The 20,123-nt window shown below is 45.5% G+C and overlaps 1 protein-coding gene across 1 annotated transcript in view; it reads right to left on the minus strand.

The window, feature by feature from the left end:
* WHRN (whirlin) overlaps positions 1–10,608 on the minus strand; it is a 77,639-nt gene extending 67,031 nt beyond the window's left edge. The window contains exons 1-2 of the mRNA XM_070955896.1: positions 10,165–10,608; positions 9,781–10,002 (exon numbers count right to left, since the gene is read on the minus strand). Of these exons, the coding sequence (XP_070811997.1) occupies positions 9,781–10,002; positions 10,165–10,608 (666 nt within the window). The remainder of the gene's footprint in view (positions 1–9,780; positions 10,003–10,164) is intronic.
* Positions 10,609–20,123: the final 9,515 nt, after the last annotated feature.

Consider the following 20,123-nt stretch of genomic DNA (forward strand, 5'->3'; position numbering starts at 1 on the left):
AAGCGGAATTGCGCATGCAAATGAATCCCCTTGATAGAGATGTAGCAATTTGGCATAATTAGTGCTAATAAATCCGGCTCTTCTGGAGGAAGACTTAAGTTGTTGCATGCTAAATGCATAGATAAAGACATTTCTGGAGAACAGATAAAGATAGATAGATAAATGATAATAGATCCATTAACTGGCGGAACGACTCGCCTCCAGAAGTTGTGGTTGCTCCATCACTGGAGTTTTTCAAGAAGAGACTGGACAGCCATTGGTCCAGATTGGTATGTGGTTTAATGCTTGAGCAGGGGGTTGGACTAGAAGATCTCCAAGGTCCCTTCCATCTCTGATCTTCATTCCAACTACTATAATGGGCTTGTTTACTCTGGCTGCTACCTCGGCGAGCGAGGAAAGTCTCATTTGAGCCTTGTTGGATGCAAAAGGAAATTAGGAAAAAGGACATTTGAAAAGAACCCTTAGCAGAAGTAGAAGTAGCTTGATATTGGCCGATCAATAAGAAGCTTGTTGTGGCCCGTACACAGCCTGTGCGGCTGATAGCTGATTCGGACAGCGAGGAGACTGATGTGGTGCTGCGCCAGCAGCCTGTGCAGCTGGCACTCGAGTCGGACAATAAGGAGGCTGGAGAAGATGTGGTGCCAGAGGCAGGGATTGAGCCAGGGCCTTCAGAACCTCCAGAAGCTCCCTTAAGTGAAGAGGAAGAAGAGGAGGAGCCTCTTCTCGATGCACGGGCGCGCAGAGCTGCCAAAAGGCAGGAGTGGCCCCTCAGGAGGAGGTCTCCTCGAGAGTAAGGCTTGGGGCTAATTGGCCACTCCCTTAGCCTATTTAAGGAGGAACGCCGACTGAAGCAATTTGCAGGGAACAACTTGTTCACTCTCCTTCGTGCCTTGATCTTCGTTCTTTGCAAATTGCTTCTGGGCTTTCTGCCAATCATAGTAAGATTAAGATTATTTATTCTTTGGATTTTTGTAGGCTGTTAAGAAAGTTAATTAACAGCCTTTGTTTGGAAAAAAAAACCTTATTTAATTTAGTAAACTAAGGTTTGTACAGACTTTGGGTGTGCTGCATTCTGTGGGGTCTGTAGCTGGGGCAGAACAAAGCTGGAGTTGAGCTCTTTCAAAGATTTTGCATGCAAGGGAGATCATGTCTCCTCGTTTAAGAATATAAGAAGTGGTGGATCTGATCTACGCAGCTCATAGTAAGACAGCCGTTAGCCTTGTTGGAAGAAATATCCTTCTGGGTTCAGTTCCAAGGGGGGAGAAAGAGACTGGAAACATGGTGGCTGATTGGAAAGATGGTTTAACGGTGGACAGGACCACATGGTTTTGAGGTCCTGGGCAAAAAAGGGAAGAGATGCTGAGAGTGACTGGGTTTTATGCCCTCTCTGGTTTTTTGAATTTGAGCTTGTATTCTGATTGGGTTGTCAGACTCCCATGGGGCCATGCAGGGGTAACTTTGTAGGTTGTGTTTTGAGTCGCAAGCTTGGTTAACTCTTGCTGGGTGATGATGTAATGAAAGGGGCTTTAGGCAATTCCTACTGTGGCTCTGCCGGAAGGAGGTAGATCTTTGTTATGTAGAATAGACTGGTCCAGACCTTAATTTATTTATTTATTTATTTCATTTGATTTGATTTCTATACCGCCCTACTCCCGAAGGACTCAGGGCGGTGCACAGCCAAACAATAAAATACATACATACAAAATTTAAAAGTGGAATTAAAATCAAATTAAATAGTTTTGGCCCAGGCAAATTAAAACCCCAATCAATTTAAAACCTATTTTAAAATTTGAATATATAAAATACTAAAAAAAAATTAAAAAATTAAAAATCTTTTATAAAAGAGGGAGAAAATTAGGCCAGGCCCGCCTGGTGAAATAAAAAGGTCTTTAAGGCGCGGCGGAAGGCGGATGGCCCATTGACAAAGGTGGGGGAGGGGGACTGAGTTTCTGCCTCCCTTTTAAAGGAAATATTTTGCCCGTTTAATATTTCCTAAAACATCTCATTTTCCTAGGAGAGGGGTGGGTGCTAACTTCCTACAGCCTCGTAAGATCATCCCATATTAATTGGGATGTCGAGAGCCAGTAAACGGGACTGGATGCTGAACTGTGTTTCTTCCAACTAGCCAGCATTGACTAAAATTATGAGATAGGAATTATAAATTGACTATGGCCTCAGCCTATAAAGAAAATCTATATAAAATGTTTTACAAGTGGCACTTACCCCCAGCAAGACTGGCAAAAATGTTTAGTAACTTGTCTACAAAATGCTGGAAATGTAATCAGTCCCCAGGCACATACTACCACATGTGGTGGACGTGCAGCAAAGTAAGAAAGCATTGAGAGAAATTACATAATTGACTGGAAGAGATCACTAAAGAGAATATAGATTCGAAACCGGAATTATACAGTATCTGTTGGGAATAATACCAGAGGGTTATGATAAAGGGACCACATATTTGGTTTTATATATACTGACAGCGGCAAGGATTATATTTGCTAAATCCTGGAAAAATGAAAACACTCCGCCAGACGGAGAAGTGATTCGAAAAATTTCAGAATGTGCTGAAATGGATAGGTTAACTTTTAAAATTAAAGATTAAAAAAAGACTCAGAATACTACCGGATACGGAACAGTTTTTATGAGTGGCTAGAGAAAAGGGGTAGGAATCAGAGGAAAAAAAGACTATGAATGTCTGTATTAAAATAGAGATGGTTTTCAACTATAAGTAGGATAATCTACAATATGTAAATAGGCCAAGATATAAGAAAACCCGGGTTAAACTATTTGGTTATCCTATTACAATTATATCTAATACAAGTGTTATCATATTATGATAATATGATTCTTGATGAACGTATCTTTTCTTTTATGTACACTGAGAGTGTATGCACGAAGACAAATTCCTTGTGTGTCCAACCACACTTCCATTCCATTCCATCCCATCCCATCCCATCCCATCCCATCCCATCCCATCCCATTCTATTCTATTCTATTCTATTTAATTAAGAAAACAACAACATGGTGGAGTGGAATACAATCTACAATCTGGTTTACGAACTACAAAGGCTGGGCTCGCAGAAAATGTCAAACCCAACAAACCACATAAAAGCCTTCCTTAAATATATGAACTCAACTACAGAGTAGAGGCTGGATGGAATGGCCCACAACTACACCAATTTCTCTGAAGAAAGATATCTTTGGTTCACCTCCTAAGTCTTCTGTTGAACATCTTCTCAAGTGGTTGCAGTTACAAAGTGAGGGAGCCTTCTCTTTATGCTCTGCATAATTTTATAAAACCGTTAGGATATTTTATCTCCCTCTTTAAAGAAGCTGTCCGTTTTCTAATTTGGAATTATAATGCCGCTGTTTTAACAAGCCTGGGAGGAAACCAGATTAAAAGCGAGGACTTTAATGCCTTCTTTTCAAGGACAATTTCTGAACTGGGAAGCTTATTCTAATGTTTACATCTGGTTTCTTCTGTTGGGAGCTGTAGAATGCTCTAATAATCTCTCATTGGAGAGAAAGAGAGAGGGGGAAAGAGGGAGGGAAAGAGGGAGGGAGAGAGAGGGAGAGAGGGAGGGAGGGAGAGAGAGGGGGAAAGAGGGAGAGGGAGAGAAAGAGGAAAAGGGAGAGAGACGGAGGGAGGGAGAGAGGAAGAGAGAGAGGGAGAGGGAGAGGGAGAGGGAGGGAGGGAGAGACAGAGGAAGGGAAAAAGGGAGAGAGGGAGGGAGGGAGAGAGAGGGAGGGAGAGAAAGAGAGAGAGAAGGAGGTGGGAGGGAGAGAAAGAGGGAAAGAGAGGGAAAGAGGGAGGGAGAGATGAAAAGAGGGAGAGGGAGAGAGGGGGAAAGGGAGAGAGAGGGAAAGGGAGAGAAAGAGGGGGAGAGACAGGGAAAGAGGGAGAGGGGGAGAGGGAGAGAGGGAGAGAGAGAAGACAGTGCAATGCGTTTACTCAGCTTTATGGTTTTCAAAAATAAACAATCACGGTTCTCAGAAAATCATATTTTTAAAAGATGGAAAAAAGAAGGTTCAGCCTATCTGACATCACCTTTGTCAGTTCAATTGATTGATATTAAAGAGAAGGAAGGAAGTAATGAAGGAAGGAGAGAGAGAGATGAGGAGGACGGAAGGGTCTGAGAAGCAAGCGAGAGTCAAGGAAGGGAGGGAGGGAAGGAAGGGAGAGAGCGAGAGAAAGAGAAAGAGAGATGAGAGGAGGAAGGAAGGAAGGAAGAAAAGAAGGAAGGAAGGAAGGAAATATTTGCAACTCTTCATGTCAGATGGAACAGTAAGTGGCAACTTTAAACAATCTTTCATTTTGTAAACCAGATATGGCCCTGATTAATACTTGGATGAGAGACCACCAGAAAGATTTACGGCTATAGGCCAAGCTGAGAACTAAGGGGAAAAAAAGAGAGAGAGAACATTCTGGAAAAAAAGAAGACAAATCAATTCCACTCATTGCAAAGGAAACTACTAGCGGACATGCTTCTTAATTTCCCCAGGATTTGAACTCGGTTCAAAGAAAGATATCTTTACTTTTCATCCCTTAACAAGGACGAGAAAAATTTGACGAGAGAGGACCATCTGTCCTAAATCCTTGTTCTATTCCCAGAAAGGATTCGGATGCCATAGACATTTGAACAAAGGGTCAGTATTTTTTTTTTTTAATCATGATTTTTTTTTTCTTCCAGAAAATAAAATATTAAAAAATAGACCCCCGAGCTGATTCAATTACTTAGCAAGAATTGGAGGGAAGAACATATGCTCTGCGATATACCGACCGGGCTTGCCAAGTATTTTACATAAATGCTAATTGGCAAAAAAAAAAAAATCCACATTACAGAGGGGGAAAAAAAAAACACCAATGTAATTATGGCTAGGTTTAGCACAGAGCGAAGTTGGGCCTGGAAACGGGAGGACAAATGACTCAAGATTATCCCGAGAATATCCGTTCCTGCGCCTTTCCATCACGCATGGCTATCCATCACTTCTCTTTCCATCTTGCTGGTAGGGAAAGAGATTTTAATACCAGCATTGCTGCAAAATGCGAGGTTGTGGTTTTTTTTTTTTTTTTCCTATTAAACATCCTGTCCTTGTCTCTTGAGATAACGAAAATTGCTTTCCTCGCCTGGAATTAATACTTTCTATCATTTCTTTTTTTTTTTATTATTGAAAAAGTTTTTCAAATACAAATTCCCCCCCCCCTTTTTCCCCCCCCTCCACCCTAACCCCCCCTCCCCCTCCCCTCCCCCGTGGCTTCTCCAAAATAAAACCCAAATTAATAACAGATTATATAATACTTTACCATCCTTTTGTACCACCCCTCGTATACTAACCCTTTCTTTCTAACAATATTATTATATCCCCCTTATACTATACATTTCAAAAACAACATTCAACTGTAAAATTATATAATAAATTCTAATTTAGCAATTTCATCTATTCAACTCATAATCTATCCTTCTAACAATATCATTATATCCCCCTTATACTATGCATTTCAAAGCAACATTCAAAGCAACTTTCAGCTGTGAAACTATATAATAAATCCTAATTTAGCAATTTCAACTCATAATCTATCCATTTCCTCCTCCCCCATACATATATCTCTTAATTCAAATCTTTTACGTGTATTAATATAACATAACATCCCTTCTCCTAAACTAAACAATCAGTAAACTAACCTATCTCCACCCACTTTCCTACAGGTCTACATACATAATATTTTCAATATCTTTATTCTTCTACCCGTTCCACTAAAAAAAAAAAAAATTATTTACATATATATATAAAATCCTCAATTGACTTTAAGTTTGTAATCCATATGATATCTTCTGTAATGTCTCACGGCTGGATTGTTAACTTTCTATCATTTCTGTACGTCTTCCCGAGGAAGGAATCGCACACCTTCTAAAGCAATTTGCTCGAGCCACCAGAACTTCTCGACTTACGGTTGTTCATTTAGTGACCGTTCGAAGTTTAAAAAAGAAAAAAAAGTGACTTAGACCTTTGCAGCATCTCCACAATCAGGTGATCGAAATTCAGATGCTTGGCAACTCGTATTTATGACAGTCACAATGTCCTCCCAAGGTCACATCCCCGCCACCCCCTTTTGCGACCTTTTGACGAGCAAAGTCGATGGGGAAGCCCGATTCGCTTAACAACGGGGTTACTAACTTACCACCTGCAGAGATTCACTTAGCAACGGTGGCAAGAAAGGTCGCAAAATGGGGCACGACTCGCTGAACCAAGGTCTCGCTTAACAACAGAAATTTTGGGGCTCGGTTGTGGCCATAAATCGAGGACAGCCTGGATTATAAAGTCGGGTCAACGGTGGAGAATTCTGATTTCTATCGATGTAGATTTTTTTTTTTCCTTCCCCTTTCCTTCCTTGCAATTTTTGATCTGGAGCTAACTGCTCCCACTCTACCGGCAAAGAGAGGGTTGGACTAGATGACCTTCAGTGTCCCTTTCGCTCCTATGATTTTATAATTCTACCATGCTAGGAGCTGAGGTAGAATTGGTGGGCTCTGCATTTCTTCCTCGGAGTTTTATATTTTGGCAAAACCACCAAAAATGGATAAATGCACTAAAATTGGCTGGTTTGATAGACCCACCAAAATTGACAACATACTGTATTATCTCTGTCTCTCTCTCTCTCTCTTTCTCTCTCTCTCTCTCTCTCTCTCTCTCTCTCTCTCTCTCACACACACACACACACACACACACACACGTATGTTCTTTACCACGCCTAGTTTGGTTAGTTGTAATGGGTGAAAAAGTCCCTTGATTGCTCTTTTTCAGAAGGAAAATTTAATCAACTTTAATCTAGATCTGCTCTCTGGACTCCAGGCTGACTTCGTAGATTGACGGGTAGCTTCAAGTGAAAACTTAGGAGGGTGCGATTTAGAAGATGCCCAAGACACTCGGTTAGTCTAAACTTGGGAGAGTTTTTCTGATAGTTTTGAAAGAATCCAGCCCATTGAAATAGTTTATGGGTTCCCTGTATTTGAGAATCGAAGAAGGAGGAGGAGAGGAGGAAGAGGAGAAGGAGGAGGAGGAAGAGGAAGAAGAAGAAGAAGAAGGAGAAGGAGAAGGAGGAGGAGGAGAAGGAGAAAAGGAGGAGAAGGAAGAGGAGGAAGAAGAAAGAAAAGGAGAAGGAGAAGAAGGAGGAGAAGGAGAAGTTGAAGGGGAGCAGGAGGAGAAGAGGAGGAAGGAGGAGGAAAAGGAAAAGGAGGAGGAGGAGGAAGAAGAAGAGGAGGAAGAGGAGGAGGAGGAGAAGGAGGAAGAAGGAGGAGAAGGGAAGAAGGAGGAAGAGGAAGAGGAGGAAGAAGAAGGAAAAGGAGAAGGAGAATGAGGAGGAGGAAGAAGGAGAAGGAGAAGGAAGAGGAGCAGGAGGAGAAGAAGATGAAGAAGAAGGAGGAGGAGGAGGAGGCATTTACTGACCACATCAAGGCTGGACTAGAAGACCTTCAAGGTGGCTGGATTAACACAGCCTTTACAAAAGGATGTTTCAAGTCCACCCTTTTCCTTATAAGGCATAACTTTCAATCAATGTTTGCAATCCTTGGTAAAAAATGCAAATCCTAAGAAGTATCAACAAGCATTTGTATTTGCTGGAACTTCAGTCTACGGACTTCAGAAGTAAAGGCTGACTCTGCAGCTTTCTCGGTTGGTAAATTGAATTTCCACATCACGTGTGAAAAGATCTTAATGGGCAGGTAAGATGGTTTGTATCGGGATTCTTCTTACATCTTATCTTCCAGCTCTTCCCACACTCCCCAAAATCTAAGCTCGCCAGCTTTAAAAAACAACAACACACTATTAGATTAAAATTAGCTGCACTATTCTCATTGGATACTAACAGTGTCTAATAGTCTGTGTTTCCTCCAACAAAATTTTAGGTTTATTCCTGAATCACGTCAGACATCAAATCTTTCCATTGAGGAAAATGCCTTAAAAAAAATAGCAAGCAAGGTGCTCAAATTTATGTTCTAACATCCAAGAAACTCAAGGTAGCCTCAATGTGAAGTTTTCCAATGCTCTTTTGCATCACCAATCTCTGAAAACAGACCTTATCGCCAAGAAATTGGTAAAAAAGCAGAAACATACTTATTTAGAATATAAATGTTAGTGGTCGGAGTACCTTGGAAGGATATAATTTTTTTAAAGCTAGACCTGGCTGTCCTTAGGTTAGCTTCAATATCTCTCTGGAAGAAAGAGATTTTTCCTTCAAGTTTCTAGCACTGAATTCTCTCCGGCAAGCCAGCTTCCAAATAGGAGACCATGATTCTTAGTCAACGAAGTCAACTCCTAGTCAACGCTTAGAGAAGTCAGGTGAAATCTAACTCACTCGCTAGACAACCAAGGAGAATATTTGGAGCTCAGGGTTGAAACGAGAGGTCCTTGGTGTGATTTGAGCTTGGGTGTTTTCTTGCAGATGTTTCATTGCCCAACATCGTCAAGGCAACATCATCAGTGCTAGTAACACCTAGAAGCTAGAAACATCTGCAAGAAACCAAGCAAAATCAGAAAGGACCAAGGACCTCACAGTCCTCCTCCTCCTCTCTGCAAACCCCTCTCCCTTCTAGCACTTGATGATACCTAGTTTGGGAAATGAAACATCTGCAATTAAAGCAACGAAGCTCAGAGAGCACCAAGGACTCCTCACTTGGTGACCCCTTTGTTGGAGAAAGCAGATCTAACATTTTGGGGAGATTTGGTGCATTCCATACTCGTTGACCCATCACTTCTCATTCTGAAAGATTCTGGGACCTGGAATATGGAATATATTTTGACCAAGTTCTCCTTCGTCTTAATCATTACATTTTCTCTGCCATCTGCTTCGGTTAAGAGGACACTTCAACCAGGGGGACGGATGGACGGGGAGGGGGACATAATACTTAGAACCAAGGCCAACACAACATTGCAAGTTGGAATGACATGCACTGGCACAGGGGGAGGTTGATGTTGGCAGCTTTGGGCTTGCCTGCTCCTCACCTGTGAGGAGGAACTAAAGAGCCTCTTTATGCGGGTGAAGAAGGAGAATGCAAAAGTTGGCTTAAAACTCAACATTAAGAAAACTAAGATCATGGCATCCGGCCCCCTCAATTCCTGGCAAATAGATGGGGAAGAAGTGGAGATAGTGGATTAGTCACTACCTTAATTTTCTTAATTTTCCTGGGCTCGAAGATCACCGTAGATGGGGACTGCAGCCAAGAAATTAAAAAACGCTTGCTCCTGGGGAGGAAAGCTATGGCAAATCTAGACACCATACTAAAAAGCGGAGACATCCCCTGCCAACAAAAGTGCGTATAGTCAAGGCGATGGTTTTCCCAGTTGCAATGTACGGCTGTGAAAGTTGGGCCATAAGGAAGGCTAAGTGCCAAAGAATGGAGGCGTTTGAACGATGGTGCTGGAGAAGACTCCTGTGAGTCCCTTGGACTGCAAGGCGATCCAACAAGTCAGTCCTAGAGGAGATCAACCCTGACTGCTCTTTAGGAGGCCAGATCCTGAAGAGGAAACTCAAATACTTGGGCCACCTAATGAGAAGGAAGGACTCCCTGGAGAAGAGCCTAATGCTGGGAACGATGGAGGGCAAAAGAAGAAGGGGACGGCAGAGAACAAGGTGGCTGGATGGAGTTACCGAAGCAGTCAGCGTGACCTTAAATGATCTCCAGAGGATGGTAGAAGACAGGAGGAATGTTGCCCATGGGGTTGCAATGGGTCGGACATGACTTCTCAACTAACAACAATAACAACAACAACAACCTTCCTCACCTTGACGGCTTCAGCGTGGGTCACCTTGTCCAGCGGCTTGTCGTTGACCTTCAGGATCCGGTCTCCCACCCGAAGGCCCTCTTTATCCGCCAAGGAGCCCGGCTCCACCAGGGAGACGTAGATGCCAACGCCGTGCTCGGAGCCCCCTCGGATGCTGAAACCCAACCCTTCTTGAGCCTTCTGCCTCTTGAGATTCACCTGCCTGATTTCTCCTGGCAGGTCCTCCAAGCCAACCGCAGAGTCTCCGGGAGCTGTCCCGTCCGCGGAGGTGCTGAATTCTTGCCGGAGCTTACCGGAGGAGGCTAAGGAAGGAGGCCAGAGACGAGCAGCCGGGGTGGGAGAGGGAAAGCGGGCGGAGGAAGCAGCACCGGCCGGAGGGAGGACTCTGGTAGACCCAGCCCCATCGTACCTTGCCCCGGCGGTGGGCAAGAAGTCCGCCTTTAAGTAAAGGCCCTCCGAGGTGTACTGGTCGAAGAGGAGCTGGTCGGAGCGAGGGATGACCAGGCGCAACATGGGCAGCAGCTGCCTCTTCTCCGGACCGTCCAACAAGACTTTGAGCGTCTGCACCAAGTCGTAGACATTCCGCCGACAGTGATAGACGTTAAGGCAATGGATGAACTGCTCCCGCTCGCCTTCGCTCAGCAGCAGGTTGAGGGCCCCGTGGAGCTTCCGCACGTTGGCCGACAGCAGCCGGAGGCCGGATCCGGCGCCCCCGCTCCTCAACCCGGCCTGTCCCGCGGCCCCCTTGCCCGCACCGTCGAAGGAAGGCGAGGAAGAAGCGCTGGAGGCGCGCGAACCCACCGACAGACGGTCCAAGTCTGCGCTCATCGCCTCCGGCCAGAGAGAGAGAGAGACGGATGCTGGGGGAGCCGTTGGGGAGCCGGGCATCGGAGGACAGCCGGACGGCGGGGGCCCTTCACTTGGGGGGCTCCTTTCCCCTCGGACCCCTTAGCTGGAAAGGCGGAGGAGCCATGGGGGGAAAAAGCAGAGACAAGGAGCCCGCGGAGGGGCAGGCGCGCTCCGGAGAAGGCGTAGGCGATCGCTTCTTCCCCTGCGGCGGTTTGTCCTTTGCAAGGCGAGGACAGGGGAGTGGGGAGGAGAGAAGAGAGAGAAAGAGAGTTCAGAGGCCGGCGCGGAGGATGGGATCCGTAGCCGAGTCCGCCGCGCCCGGCTGGCCTCTCTGCGTCCCGCGGAGCGCACGCATCTCCAAGCTCTCCAACTCCCTGGCGCCTCCTGCTTGGCACAACTCCGCTTCGCCCAAAGAGCCACAACCGTACCAAGTCTGCGAATTGCCCCCCCCCTCTTTTTTTTTTTTTTTTGCAAAGCTTTGCCCCCCCCCCCCCCTCGCCTTATTTAAAACGGTATTAAGAATAACCGGCGCCTCGCCCGAGCTTGCCAAAAAAATATTTTTTTGCAGACGCGGCTCTTCCTCGCTCACCCCAGCCAAGACTTTCTCCAACTGTTGAACCGCCCCTTCGCCCTGCCCGAGCCTGCCAGGCTGGCTGGACCAACCTCTTGGCAGAAAGCTGCTCAGGAAGTGACGCGTCTCCGGGTTGCCAAGAGACCGACTGATACAGTCCGGGGCTCGGCAGAGGTGAAGGTGAGCTGAGCGTGGTGGAGTCCTGCAAACTTTCAGCCAGGATGTGGCTTCTCCTTCTCCTCCTCTTATTTTATTTTTTTATTTTATTTTTATTTGATTTATATGCCGCCCTTCTCCGGAGACTCAGGGCGGCTTACAATGCATTAAGCAATAGCCTTCATCCTTTTGTATATTTATACAAAGTCAGCTTATTGCCCCCACAAACTGGGTCCTCAATTTACCTACCTTAGAAAGGATGGAAGGCTGAGTCAACCTTGAGCCTGGGGAGATTCGAACCTGCAGAAATTGCAGGCAGCTGTGTTAATTACAGGGTGCATTAAACCACTGTACTACCAAGGCTCCTCTTGAGAGGAGCACGGATGTTGTTACCTAGTTTGGGTCGTAAAATGTCTGCGGGGAAAGCACCAGGCTCAGAGAGCACCAAGGAGCCCACGGTCCTCCTCCTCCTCCCTCTCCCTGCAAAAACCCAACCTTCTGGCACTAATGTTACCTAGTTGGGTAATGAAATGCCTGCAAGAAAACAAGCTCAGAGAGCACCAAGGACCCCACATCCTCCTCCTCCTTTCCTTCCTCCTCCTCCTCCCCCTCTCTGCAAACCCCACCCACTTCTAGCACTGAGGATGTTCCCTAGTTGGGTCATGAAATGTCTGCAAGAAAGCACCCGAGCTCGGAGAACACCAAGGCCCCCACAGTCCTCCTCCTCGTCCTCGTCCTCCATCCTCCTCCTTCTCCTTACAAACCCCACTCCCTTCTAGCACTAATGATGTTACCTAATTGGGTCATGAGATGTCTGCAAGAAAGCACCCAAGCTCAGAAAGCACCAAGGACCCCACAGTCCTCCTCCTCCTCTATCCTCCTTCTCCTCTTTGCAAACCCCACTCCTTTCTAGCACTGATGATGCAATGTGACTCTTTCATCCCTCTGCTGCGGCTCCCTGTCGCTCAAAATATGCATCACAATTGCTGGCACGCGATTTATTGAGCTTTTCAACCCCCCCCCCCCCCGGTAGGCCAACCATAGATAAATTCAAGAAAAGAAAAGTTTCAGACGAAAACAAAACGTTTAATTCAACTACATAGGCTAGTTTTTTTGGCCGCTCAGGAAATAGTCAGGCACGGGGAGGGTTTTGTGGCTCCCGGTGTTTTCTTTTCTGTGGGAAACGGGTCCAAAGGGCTCTTTGAGTTTTGAAGGTTGCAGATCCCTGTTCTAGTTTAATGAAAAGAAGGACCAGGGGAGACATGATAACAGTCTTCCAATATTTGAGGGGCTGCCACAAACAAGAGGGAGTCAAGCTATTCTCCAAAGCACCTGAGGGTTGAAAAAGAAGCAATGGGTGGAAACTAATCAAGGAGAGAAACAACTTAGAACGAAGGAGAAATTTCCTGACTGTTAGAACAATTAACCAGTGGAACAACTTGCCTGCAGAAGTTGTGAATGCTCCAACACTGGAAGTTTTTAAGAAGAGGTTGGACAACCATTTGTCTGAAGTGGTGTAGGGTTTCCTGCCTAAGCAGGGGGTTGGACTAGAAGACCTCCAAGGTCCCTTCCAACTCTGTTCTGCTCTGTTATCTGTCTATAAACAGCACCTATCTTATGGCCACGATACGTTTCCCATCCTCCACCTCTTTGGGAAAACACTTTGTGCATGTTCTCTGCTACTCGTAAACCAAAGCTGAAATCCCGGCTCTTTCCAAAAAAAACTATTTAATTAAAGAGGACAAAACGGCCAGTCGCCAACCATTTTTTTTTAAAAAAATGCTCCAGATGAAGCAAAAATTCCTTCCTTGGCCAAATATGCTAAGGACACATCAAAGGAATGGCTCTCCTTAAAGAAAAGGGATAATTGTATGCAAAGGAGACTAATCTGCTTTGAAGGCTACTTAGCTTGGGCTGCCTAATTACCCCTCCCAATAAAAATGTATTTATGGCTCTCCCTCTCTCCTCCTTCTCTCTCCTTCCCTCTCTCTCTTTCTCTCTCTCTCTCTCTCTCTAATGCAGTCAATTAATTCAGAACTTGCCAAGCTAATAGGACATGTTAAGAGCCGTCCATAAAAGCCAAAAGGGATGCGGTGGCTCAGTGGCTAGGATGCTGAGCTTATCCATCGAAAGGTCAGCAGTTCAGCGGTTCGAATCCCTAGTGCCGTGTAACGGGGTGAGCTCCCTTGACTTGTCCCAGCTTCTGCCAACCTAGCAGTTCGAAAGCACGTAAAAAATGCAAGTCGAAAAATAGGGACTACTTTTAGTGGGAAAGTAACAGCGTTCCGTGGGCCTTTGGCATTGAGTCATGCTGGCCACATGACCACGGAGACGTCTTCGGACAGCGCTGGCTCTTCGGCTTTGAAACAGAGATGAGCACTGCCCCCTAGAGTTGGGAACGACTAGCACAGATGTGCGAAGAGAACCTTTACCTTTTACCTTACTATTACCTTTCGTCCAATATTTTTTAGCTTTTGGACAAGTCCACCACGTATAATAATATGAACCAGGTGGATTGATTACACTTCCAACATTTAGCAGATCTGTCTTTTATACATTGGACAAAAATACATCCTTACTTGGAAAAAAATAATAAAGCAACATATAGACTTGAAACTAGAGATATTTTTGTTGGGCATTCTACCAGAAAAAATATGATAAAAAGATTATATATCTGGCCTTGCATATATAGACTACAATTAGAATTGTATTTGCACAACAATGGAAAAATGATGAGATTTTGTCTGTAAAGGTAAAGGTAAAAAGGTTCCCCTCGCACATATGTGCATGCCCACACCCATAATTCTATGCGCCCTGCCCCTGCGCATGCACGCGCAACCCCCCCCACCCCCGCTTCCCACACTCCTGGCACACAATGGCATGGTAGGCCCGTTTTTTGCTCTCCCCAGACTCCTAGAAAGGCTCTGGAGGCTGGGGACAGCAAAAAACAGGCCTTCCGGTCCCACAGAAGTAGGGAAACAGGCTGTTTCCTGCCTCCGGAGAGCCTCTGGGGGGAGGAGGCTGTTTTGACCTCCCCAGACTCCTAGAAAGGCTCTGGAGGCTGGGGACGGCAAAAAACAGCCCTTCCAATCCCACCAGAAGTTGGTAAACGGGCCGTTTCTGGCCTCCGGAGGACCTCTGGGGGAGGTGAGGAAGGCCGTTTTCGCCCTCCCCAGACTCCTAGAAAGGCTCTGGAAGCTGGGGACAGCAAAAAAACAGGCCTTCCGGTCCCACCAGAAGTAGGGAAACAGGCTGTTTCCTGCCTCCGGAGAGCCTCTGGGGGGAGGAGGCTGTTTTGACCTCCCCAGACTCCTAGAAAGGCTCTGGAGGCTGGGGAGAGAGAAAAAGGGCCTTTTCCACTCCCCCCCCCGAGGTCCTCCGGAGGCAGGAAACAGCCTGTTTCCCTACTTCCGGTGGGCCCAGAAGGCCCGAAAATCAGCTGGCCGGCACATGCCAGAGCTGAGCTCGCGTGCCCACTGATACGGCTCGCCATCACGGCTGTATACCATTTCAGACAGTGGCTGTCCCGTCTCTTCTTAAAAGCCACCAGTGATGGAGCGCCCACAATTTCCGAAGGCAAGCTGCTCCACTGATTAAATGTTCTCACCGTCAGGAAATTTCTCCTTAGTTCTAAGTTGCCTCTCTCCTTTGACCATGTCTAGTTTCTGAGCCCAGATGTCTCTCTCATAAATCATGAATGATATTCCGGATTATGAATGGTTCGTCTGCTCTTTACTTGATTCTTTTCCCCCCCTATCCGTTTCCCCTATATTGTCCTTTTCTACGTTTAGGCTGCGCCTCACCATCTGTTTGTTCATTCCCTCGTCTTCGCACACATTCTAATCAGCAATATTCCGGCGTCCTCCCTCTCCTCCCCACTGTTTTCATTCAAAAACATTCAAAAAGATTTCTCCCCCTCACCCCTTCCCTTCCCCAAAGTGCAGATAAAAGCAAAATGGAAACTGAATATGCAAAAAAGAAAAAGTATTTAATTATACATATTCTGACAGCCGCTAGAATTTCCTTTGCCCAGTATTGGAAAGAAAAACAAATACCACCTCAAGAACATGTTATTGGAAAAATATTGGAGTGCGCCGAAATGAACAAACTGACTTCAGAAATTAATGAGAGAGAAGATTCGGAATTTTATAGCGTGTGGGACATGTGGTACGAATGGACGGGGAAAAGAAATAAAGAAGGAAATAGAGATTAAATATTAATTAATTAACAAAATCCATATGAATAGTATTACATTTAGTCTTAGAGATTTGAGCACTATTATCTTTAAGTGTTTTGAAATTAAATCTAGCTTTAAGAAACAATATCAAATAAAAGACAAGTAATAATGAAAAAAAAAAAAAAGCAAAATGGAACGACTCACAACATACAGCCCCTCTCCCGCGAGTCTTTTCTCCAAACTTAGAAATGAATTATTTCACTATCGCAAAAAAAAAACCCAACAACCAAAAACCAAAAAAGGCTGATAAAATTAAATGTAATTCATCAACGTGGATCCTTTCAAAAAAAGAGAAGGAAACAATATGGCAAACCACGGCTTCTAGAAAGAGCCAAAATGAGAATGAAAGAAAGAAGAAAAAAAAGAGAGAGACCGAGATATGGAAAACATCTGATTAGGGATGCAGGGAAAGGGTTTCAAATATTTCTGTCCCAAAAGGAAATGAAAAGAATTTGATGATTGATTATTATTGTTATTATTTTTTGAAGAAAAGAGAAAAGATGCACAAGACCCCCGTCGAATGAAAAGGGACATTGGCTGATCACAGGACTGATAAGACTCCCGGAATAAAAAAAAATCCTTTTTATTTATTAATTTAAGGACTTTTTAAGTTGTTTCTTTAGAAGCGATGCTCACAAAAGAAACCTCTCAAAGTGCACTTAGAAACCATCAGTGCATTTACAAAAGGAAGAACGAGGATGGGGCTTGCCGCCGACTCAAAAGTTATTTATTAATTGGAAGAAAAGACAGCCACGGATAAAGCAGTTTTAAAAGGCTTTTTTAAAACAACGCAGCCTTGGAATTCCTAGGAAAATTCCATCAGTGCTTTATGATTCCTCTCTCGCCCTGCCCATCAGTGGTGGGTTTCAAAATTTTTTACTACCGGTTCTGTGGGTGTGGCTTGGTGGGCGTGGCATGGCTTGGTGGGCGTGGCTTGGTGGGCGTGGCAGGGGAAGGATACTCCCCTCCCCACTCTACGAGAAGGATACTGTAAAATCTCCATTCCCTCCCCACTCTACGGGAAGGATACTGCAAAATCTCCATTCCCTCCCCACTCTACGGGAAGGATACTGTAAAATCTCCATTCCCTCCCCACTCTACGAGAAGGATACTGTAAAATCTCCATTCCCTCCCCACTCTACGGGAAGGATACTGTAAAATCTCCATTCCCTCCCCACTCCAGGGGAAGGATACTGTAAAATCTCCATTTCCTCCCCACTCCAGGGGAAGGATACTGCAAAATCTCCATTCCCTCCCCACTCTACGGGAAGGATACTGTAAAATCTCCATTCCCTCCCCACTCCAGGGGAAGGATACTGTAAAATCTCCATTTCCTCCCCACTCCAGGGGAAGGATACTGCAAAATCTCCATTCCCTCCCCACTCCAGGAGGGTGAAAATGGCCTCCCCCAGGCTCCGGAGGCGGGAAATGGGCCACTTTCCGGACTTCCAGTAGGCCTGTTTTTTGCCCTCTCCAGGCTCCAGAGGCTTTCCTTGAGTCTCCAGGAGGATGAAAATGGCCTCCCCCAGGCTCCGGAGGCTTGTTTCCGGACTTCTGGTACTTCTGTTAGGCCCATTTTTCGCCCTCCCAGAGCCTCTGCGCAGGCCCTGCACTTACCTGGCATCCAAAACGGGCCACTTGGAGACTCCTGGGAGGTGTGGGGTGGGTGGGGTCAGCCAGTCCTTGCAACTTCCAGTTCGGTGAACCAGATTAAAATCAACATCCGGTTTGCCCCGAACCAGTCCGGACCGGTTGACCCCTGATCTCGCTCAATGTTGTTATCTTGTCCCTCAAAAAGAAAGTGGCACCAAATGAGGAGGCCAAACATATGTGTCCACCTTGTTCTGTCTTGATGGTTTTCACCCATATGTGCCACGATTGGGTGAGGAACACCCCAACCCATGAATGACATCTATCCATCACAGGAATCTGTTCAAGGGGAGGACTGCCAGGAATTCAAGAAGGGACTTCTACACCAGTGGTGAAATATAAAATTTGGTACTACTTATTTCAATGCTTTTAAAAGCCTCTGACGATCCCAGCTGAGTTGCCTGAGTGTCAGAGGCTTTTTTTTTCTTTTAAAAACATTTTTGCTGCAACCTCTTCGGCCGAAGTGGTTGTAAAAAAATCCTTTTAAAAGCCTCTGACAATTCCAGCTGAGTTGCCTGATCGTCAGAGGCTTTTTTTTTTCTTTTAAAAGCATTTTTTCTACAACTCTTTCTCATGGTGGCTGCTTAGCTCCAACAATTGCTTCCTGTTGGGGCCCTAAGAAGCCTGGCCAGGCAGGCAAGGAGTCCCTGGGAGGGGCAGGGCGAGTAGAGGCCGGCACCCCTTGACGTGAGTGACATCAAGTTGGCCATGCCCACCCAGTCACATGACCACCTAGCTACGCCCACCCAGCCGTCATTAAGCAGATCATATTAGTGGTCCACAGGATTTAAAATTATGAATTTAGTGGTCCCGGAGGTCCGAAAGGTTGGTGACCCCTGGTCTAGAAGATCTTCCAACTTGGTTGGTGTTCTATGTTCTTATCTACCTTAAAAGTTCTTGCATCCTTTTGTGCGTCCGGAGAAAATAGGGCATTACCTTTACAGCGTAATAGTGAACATTTGTGAATAGAATATATCTAGGCTACATTCACTAAGATCTTGAAGGACAGCCGTGTCCTAAAAACCTCAAGGTTTTATCCTTTGCATTCACTGACAAAGTGTGACATGTCGTTTTGAAGCCACACCAACCCTCAACGCAGTCATTCAAGCATGGCTTGATTTATGGGTGTCTTTCTCTCTTCCACGAGGAACAGCTGCCAGCCTTTCGAAACAGAGATTTATTTTATATATTTTTTTTTTAACTTCTTCTTCTTCAAAGGAATTCTAAATGCCAATTCATCAGCCAACAAAAGTGTTGCTTGTAGAACGGTGCTTACTATTGACCTCGTAAGCAGGAGAGATTCTATAATGAGATTATCGCAGCCCCGTTGGCAGCAGAAACTGGAGAAATCAACAAAGATGGAACAATTGATTAAAGTACAATTTTTATTGGAGAGAGAGAGAGAGAGAGAGAGAAGAGCCCCAAAGCACAGGAGATGAGCTATTAAGAATCGGGAAAGGAGGGGGGAATGAGAAACCAGTGTGAACAAAATCACCTGTTTTTCAAGAGCTGAAGAATAAGAGATGAGAAATGAATGAAAGGAAGATGATTTCCAGTTTCCCTGTATGTTAGATTCGAGCTTTTTCGCAGCTGGGGAAGGTAGCGGATCTTCATTTAGTCCAAAGGTGAGGAAAATGCCTACTGGTATATATGATTAGAATATAGAACATAAGAGTCGGAAAGGACTATCGAGGTCATCTAGGGCAGTCTAAACCATTTCAGACCAATGGTTGTCCAATCTCTTCTTGAAAACTTCCAGTATTGGGGCATCTACACCAGGGGTGAAAAATCCAGTAGGTTCTGACAGGTTCGGGCGAACCGGTAGCGGAAATTTTGAGTAGTTTGGAGAACCGGCAAATACCACCTCTGGCTGGCCCCAGCGTGAGGTGGGAATGGAGATTTTGCAATATCCTTTCCCCTGGAGTGGGGTGGGAATGGAGATTTTGCAGTATCTTTCCCTGCCATGCCCACCAAGCCACGTCCACCAAACCACACCACACCCACCAAGCCACGCCCACAGAATCGGTAGTAAAAAAAAATTGGATTTCACCACTTCACCACCTTCTGGAGGTAAGCTATTCGACTGATTTTGCAAAGCCAAAGCGCACTTCATACGTTGTTTTTGTGCGGGGAGGCATTTTTAATTGATTTTTCCTTCCTACATCTCCACCCTCCTCCTTCTTCTCCTCCTCCTCTTCCTTCGCCTCCTCTCTTCAAACCGTTCTCCCAAAGTCACAGAATTGCATTTATTTCTATACGATATTCATTCTATGAAATTGGGAGGCGCAATTACGTTTCTGTGCATCGGGCTAAGCACGCGCGCTTCGGCGCGGCCGCATTCAAGTGTGACCCGCTCTAATTTCTCCCGTGTCGCTAATGAAACTTTTCCAAGGTTGAGACGGAGAAAGAGAAGCAACTCAGGAAGGGGGGAAAAAAAAAAAACCAACCACAATTATTTTTGTCTTTTTTTTCCCCCCATCTGTTTTGAGAGCGGCAACGGTTGAAAGAAAATTGCAAAAGAGATTTGGGGAACAGCAGTCATCGTGTTCGGTTGTTAAGTGGCCAGAAGCTTCTTTCTCTTCTGATATGTTTGAATCACGCAGTTGGGGAGGCATCTCCGGTCTGTGGCTCAGAGGGGCTGGACCCATGTAGATCAAATGAGCCCTTTGGTCTCCCCCCAAGAGCTGTTGAAAAATATCTTCTTGGCCGAGACAGATAGAGGCGAAGATTTTTGAGGATTCTGCTCATGTGCCAGGTGTGCCTTACAGCGTGGTGGGCAGCGAAGATGGGATTGTTTCGCTGAGTGAAAGGTGAGATGCTATCCCTGCCTGCCCCTTGTCCAAACAAGCAGGAGACGAGAACAAACAAGAGGAGGACGAG

The sequence above is a fragment of the Pituophis catenifer genome, unplaced genomic scaffold (assembly GCF_029215685.1).
Source record: "Pituophis catenifer annectens isolate HBS135680 unplaced genomic scaffold, rPitCat1.0.hap2 SCAF_17, whole genome shotgun sequence".
In the NCBI taxonomy this organism is placed as follows: Eukaryota; Metazoa; Chordata; class Lepidosauria; order Squamata; family Colubridae; genus Pituophis; species Pituophis catenifer.